This window comes from Schistocerca gregaria, chromosome 2 (genome assembly GCF_023897955.1).
Source record: "Schistocerca gregaria isolate iqSchGreg1 chromosome 2, iqSchGreg1.2, whole genome shotgun sequence".
In the NCBI taxonomy this organism is placed as follows: Eukaryota; Metazoa; Arthropoda; class Insecta; order Orthoptera; family Acrididae; genus Schistocerca; species Schistocerca gregaria.
Window position 1 is genome coordinate 430,813,698 of NC_064921.1, and position 6,115 is coordinate 430,819,812.

General features: G+C 34.9%; 1 protein-coding gene across 5 annotated transcripts in view; it reads left to right on the forward strand.

Annotated features, from left to right (window-relative positions):
- LOC126324512 (zinc finger protein 345-like) overlaps window positions 1-5,494 on the forward strand; it is an 85,476-nt gene extending 79,982 nt beyond the window's left edge. For 3 of the 5 annotated variants that reach the window (XM_049995021.1, XM_049995053.1, XM_049995045.1), the window contains one exon: window positions 4,678-5,494. In XM_049995021.1, coding sequence (XP_049850978.1) covers window positions 4,678-5,209 — 532 coding nt within the window. In that variant the 3' untranslated portion in view covers window positions 5,210-5,494. The remainder of the gene's footprint in view (window positions 1-4,677) is intronic. The other 2 variants (XM_049995035.1, XM_049995028.1) reach the window with 1 other exon arrangement.
- The last annotated feature ends 621 nt before the right edge of the window (window positions 5,495-6,115 follow it).

The window sequence follows — 6,115 nt, forward strand, 5'->3', positions numbered from 1 at the left end:
AACAGTGACTGCATTTTTGATACATACTTTTCCTGTTGTCCAGAGGTGGCCACATAGTCATTACATTGTCAAATAAATTGTTCAATTGCAGTTAACAAAATGTGAGCTAGTTAAAGGAAATCTCTCCTACACAGGTGAGCTAAGTTTTCTTTAAAATTATTAATTGACATAAAGTCTAAATGTTTGTAAGATGGTGGCATGTGATGCAAGCTAAAATTCCTTGAGTGCTCCAGTAATAACAGTGTCACAATTGTGTATAATATTAAATGAAATATTGTAAAGACGTCATTGCAATTAACTGTTGAGAGTGCATATCCCACTGCAAAAATATTTCAAAGTTCATCACATCTCAAAAAATCAGTCCCAGTCATGGCCTAGCCTGGATTTCTATCTTTTCCAATTGTGACAAGTAGACTATTCATTCACTAAATCTCACAACTGCTTGCAACCGTTTGAACTGACCATTTGTACCAGAGTGATCCAGATACTAAATAGCAACCTGCACTTAGGTCAGTATCAGTTATTGTTCTTTTTGCTGTACAGCATACACAGGATCTTTCTTAATATTGACCTAATCTTAATTCTAATTGCACCAATAGACACATGACGTACTATCAGTTGAGTTGATATTTACAAGATCATTTATCTGTAGTGATTACCAGGGAAACATTACTTGTAAATTGTATCCATCATATCAATGTACTCTCCCATAAATAAAAACTTTGTGCTGAATTTTGTGTGGTAGTTTTCATAATTGGATATGACACATAGTTTGGAAATTATTCATGAACTACTGGGTTCAGTAATTAAAATTAACACAATGTGCTTATGTTTAATGCTAGTTGTATTTCTATATATGCATCATCTTAAATTCCATCTTATGCTGCCATGATAAATAATGTTTTTCTATTGAGGTGAATTTTAAACATTTTCACCCTTTAACTACTCTGGATGTGTTAACACATGTGCCTTTGTAGCTGTCACTGTGTGCTCTGAACGTGTTTACGCACACCACCAGTCCTTCTACCTGGTACTCTGAATGTGTCTATGCGTAGACACATTCAGGGGACCAGGTAGAAGGACTGATGGCATGCATAAACACTTTCAGAGCACACAGGGACAGGTATAAAGGCACGCACATTAACACGTCCAGAGCAGTTAAAGGGTTAATTGATTATCAGAATTTTTTCTCTTAGATTAGGAAACAGTCTTATAACAAGGACACTCACAACTATAATTATTTTGCATACCGAAAGGAAAACTAAAAACTTAAAATATACTGAGATCCTGAGATTCATTGAGAATTCAATTTGCTGTGTTAGCTGTTTCATTGTAATTGCTCAGAGACTGGTACAACCAGTTTTTATGATGCACATACATTCTCAGGTATATTTCTGCATAACAAAATTTTTATGTAGAAATTTTATAAGAACCATACTACGGACCTACAAAGTTCAGAATCCTTAACACTAAAAATTAAAACCATGGCCCATGAATTAATAACAAAAGGCATGAGCCACTATCACAAAATTACTTAAAATGTTTAATGTCCCACATTACATATATGGCTTAATGCATGTTCTGAGGTGCAATGAGGAGCATTACTGATGCAACCAGCAATGGACATCAGACTTCATAAAGCCGGTTGTCACTGATAATTTATGTTCGGAGTGTGACAGAAGTGCTTAAAATAAAAATGTTATGAAAGTAACATGAAGAAGGCCCAACAGGGTCTATATGTAGACCCAAATGAAAGAATAATTAAATCAATAACATTGGACTCACATGTGGTAACAGGAAACCATCTAGGCTGTTGAACAATACTGAAATGACATCAGAGAATACACTAGTGTTTGTTGTTCCCAATTGACAACACCTATATATCACCAGTGTTTGTCGTTCCCAATTGACAACACCTATATATCATCAAGAACACACCTACGATTTCGGACAAGAACTTTTCAAGATTGTTGGTAACAACATAACACAACTGCTTGTCTTTATATAGTAGTATAGATATATATTTATATACTGTATATATTAAGGAATATATAGCATATGTCCATCTGGATGTTAATTAGAGCATCATGTAATTCTTTGAAGTAAACTGGTCAAGCACTTTTCAAAATTTTTGGTGCTGATTTTTCACCTTTATATAATATATTGTATATTTATATACCACATGTATTTACAAAATAGTAGCCTATGTCTGTCCTAACATTTGTTAGAGTATTGTGTAAAACTCTGAAGTAAATTGGTTGACAACATTTTGAGACTTTTGGTAATGACATTAAACAACAATTTGTGTTTATATAGTGCTATAGATAATGAATTTGCGAGTTCATGGCATATTTTGATGAAATTATTTTCCAAGTTTCATCTGTGGGCATATCAGATATTCATGTCTGATTTTTCTACTTAGACAATGTATGTATATTTTTCTGCCAATTTATATAACTGTATTATGATTCAGTATGCAGACATCCACTATTAAGCTCTTGTGTACATTATACAACAACAGCCATAGCATTACACTATGCTCTTATTTGTCATTTCCAATTCTACCACCCATCTTTGACCTGGACCTTTATTGTTTTATTTCCATGCCACCAAGTCTTTTCCAACACAGGCCTTACTATTACACTTAGTAAGTCCTTATTTGTCATTTCCTATTTTACCACCAATCTGTTACCTGCATCTTTATTGTTTTGTTTCCACCCACCTGGTCTTTACCTGGTTGTGCTAGATTCTACCTCTTGAGTTTCAAGATTCATTGCAGTATTTACTCTGTCACCACTGAGTGTGCTTACAGGGTCTGCAACTGTTGATAGCTGCAATATTCCACATGCACCTTCCGGCTGACCCAACAATAGGCTGGCCATCATACATCTTCAGTGGTCACTGGCTGTTGAGACAGGGCAACTAAATTCTGACACTGTGTACTCTATCAAAGATAGAACTGAAGTAAAAGTGTATTTACGGCTTTTGTATTGCGTGCTGCAGTTGGTAACTGTTTGTGTGGTGAATGATAGGAAGTGAAGACAACGAGTAATTAGCCACAACCAATGTGAAAATAGCTTTTGATGAACATAGTTATAATGTATAGTGTATGAAGTTCTGTGGTGGCATAGTGGAGTATACTGTGCAGAATGTCAAACAGAACAATATTCTGTAAAATAGAAATTGTTCCTTTGTAACCACAATCTTGGAAATTGGGATATTCCTAAAATACCCAACTGAGATTTCAAAATGATCATTGAGCTACACTGCAGATCAATACGTCACCACGGCCACTTTTCCAATCACATTTGTAGTCTATGACAGCTCACAATCAAACCGCTATGTTTCAACCTAACCTAAACTGTTGGTCACGTTAAAGACCTGTCTGTTATCACAGTGTTTTTTTCCCCTCTAGTCACATTTGTTGGCTTTTCCAGCTCAAAACCAAACTGTAACACAGGAATGCAAAACAATATTTCAAGATATACTATCATATTCCAGGGAACACACAATACAAGTAATACATACAAAAACCAGTAACGAGCTTTACAATACATAATACACAGAGTAATAATCATCAATCTTGTACTATCTGTGCCATAAACAAAAGTCAGCTATTCATGTTTTCCACCAAACCAAAGACATTAGATTCAGCAGTTCTCATGGGCTACTCTATATTATCATCCGATTGGCTATGACCAAAGGAAACAAATTGCCAGCAGCAGCACACAGCAGGAGTCACTAGTGCCATAAGTGCACTTTAACTGCAAATTGAATTAATTACATAGGTACTTCATATCTTGTATTAATGAAAAGTGTTCAAAATTAATTGCAAAATTTGTTCATGATTTCTATACAATAACAATTGCTAGGCCACTGTTCCGAAGATTAACCTCTGACAATACCAACCGCTGAAACATTGCATCAACAAAGAACACACATTAACCTAAAAAGGCAAAAGTCCACCTCATGATTAACAATTCAGTTTCACTTAAAATTAAATGCACTGAAATGAAAAGAATAGACCAAAGTTGAAAAAATGAATGAAGATGATATAATGTCAGTGAAGACCTTTTAGATATACTGTATCTGCAGTAGTGCTACTCCCACATCCCTGGTGGGAGAACATCTGCTAGTAGGTTATTGAAATCATAAATGGAAACATTAGTGACAATGGAAGGCTATGCAACTTTTTTAAAGTTTTCCAATCAAGATTGCTAAAGGCACAGTTTAAGATAAAAATGCAATTAGGTTGGATTATCAGAAATGCACCTAAGATCTGTCATCGCAGTCAGTCAATATACTGCTTCATTTAGTGAAATACTAACGTGGCTTTCTGATTCTATCTCAGATATACATTATTTGAACACAAAAAGCACACATAATTTCTCACAATTCACAGAAAAATCTGCCCCGCATTCATAATGTAAGTTATTTCCTGTGAATTATGTGAGAACTATGATATCTTTGTGATAAAAGTCTTGATAGTCAAAGCAAGCAACAAAGCTTGCAAAGTAACAATACTGATTCTGTGTAATTGTGATGTGCTAAGAGAAATACTGAAAAATTAATGGAGTGGTTAAGTAAAATATAGTTACCAATACCAGTTAGAACTGTCTTTTTGCCATTTTATTTCTGCGATATGATATTCCTCTTCCAAATTTTTGATTGTTACAGGAAACATATATGCTCCAACAATGATGACCAACAAGCACTGTGTCCACATTGTGGGAAGCTGTCTTCACATGTTTGCACACACATTTGTGAACAGTATTGCAGATGTGATGATTGTGAGACAGAGTTTATTCACGGGAGACATCAAACAACACATGAAGGGAGTGAACAAGAAAAAGATGATAATACTTCAGACCACAACAGGATACTGGCACTTGACAATCAATTAGCAATATCTTCACAAGTACATTTGACAGAAAGCATCACAAAACTCCCTTTGGAGTGTGACATTTGTGGCTGGGCTTGCTCAGAACCTTCTGATCTTACAGCACATAAGAAAACACATGCAGGGCAGCGACCATTCAAGTGCCGTCTGTGTGAGTGGACATTTGCTCGTTCCTGTGGTCTTATGAAACACATGCGCACACATACTGGGGAACAACCTTTCTTATGTACTGTGTGCTGTGAGAGTTTTACTACCACATACAGTCTCAGTAGACACAAGTGCTGTCCAAGGGATACTAAGCAGCTTTAATAACCACCAATTTTTTTCCATATGTTTTTATTAAAGTTGTGATAAATGTAACGAGATTTTTCTTAATGGTATAGATGAAATGTGTTATTGTGAGGGCCAAGATTTCCTTGTAAAAAGTGAGTGGTTGCCTCAGTTCCATTGTAAAAAGAAAAATAAATTAATGGATTAAAATTCTTAATAAGATCTGTTAGCACTTTTCTTTACTTTAAATTATTTTTTGTTAATTTTTTGTTTGTTTCTGGATTTTCTGTATCAGTTACTGAATAAACGGACATTCTGTTTAAATCAGTGTTTTTTGTGATGTGGGTTTCCATATAGTAGAACAAGCAATATGATTTCAATCTAGGAAACAGTGCCTAAAGTGATTGATGGGAAATGAGGAATGAAACAGTCATGTGCCTTTTGGGGTAAACATAGACTGCAATGAGTACTAGCTTTTATTATTTCTGTTAGTTCCTCTAGTTGGAGCCTCACATAAATCTCTCATACTTTTCCCAGCAGCAGTGCAGGAAAACATCTTGCCTGGGTGGATGTCAGCATGTATATAGTGTAGGAAATGTGTAACACAAATGCTGATTAATGCAATTTATTTAATGACCAGTTTCAGTTCAGGAATGAATTATAAAAACAACATTGCATATAATAGATTTTTTGAAATCCAAGTTACAAAATGAAAGCCAAACAGAACAGTTCTGAACACAATAACTGTGTGAAATGCACACACTAATCATTACAAAAGAAGACTTTAAACTGGTTCAAAATTCTGTTCTTGACTATCCTGAACCAGTTCGAAGTATTCATTTGTAGTGATTAGTGCCTGCATTTACACAGTTTTTGTGTTCAGAATTGTTGTGCTTGACTTTCATTATGTACCTTAAATTTTCAAAAATATATGATATGTACTGT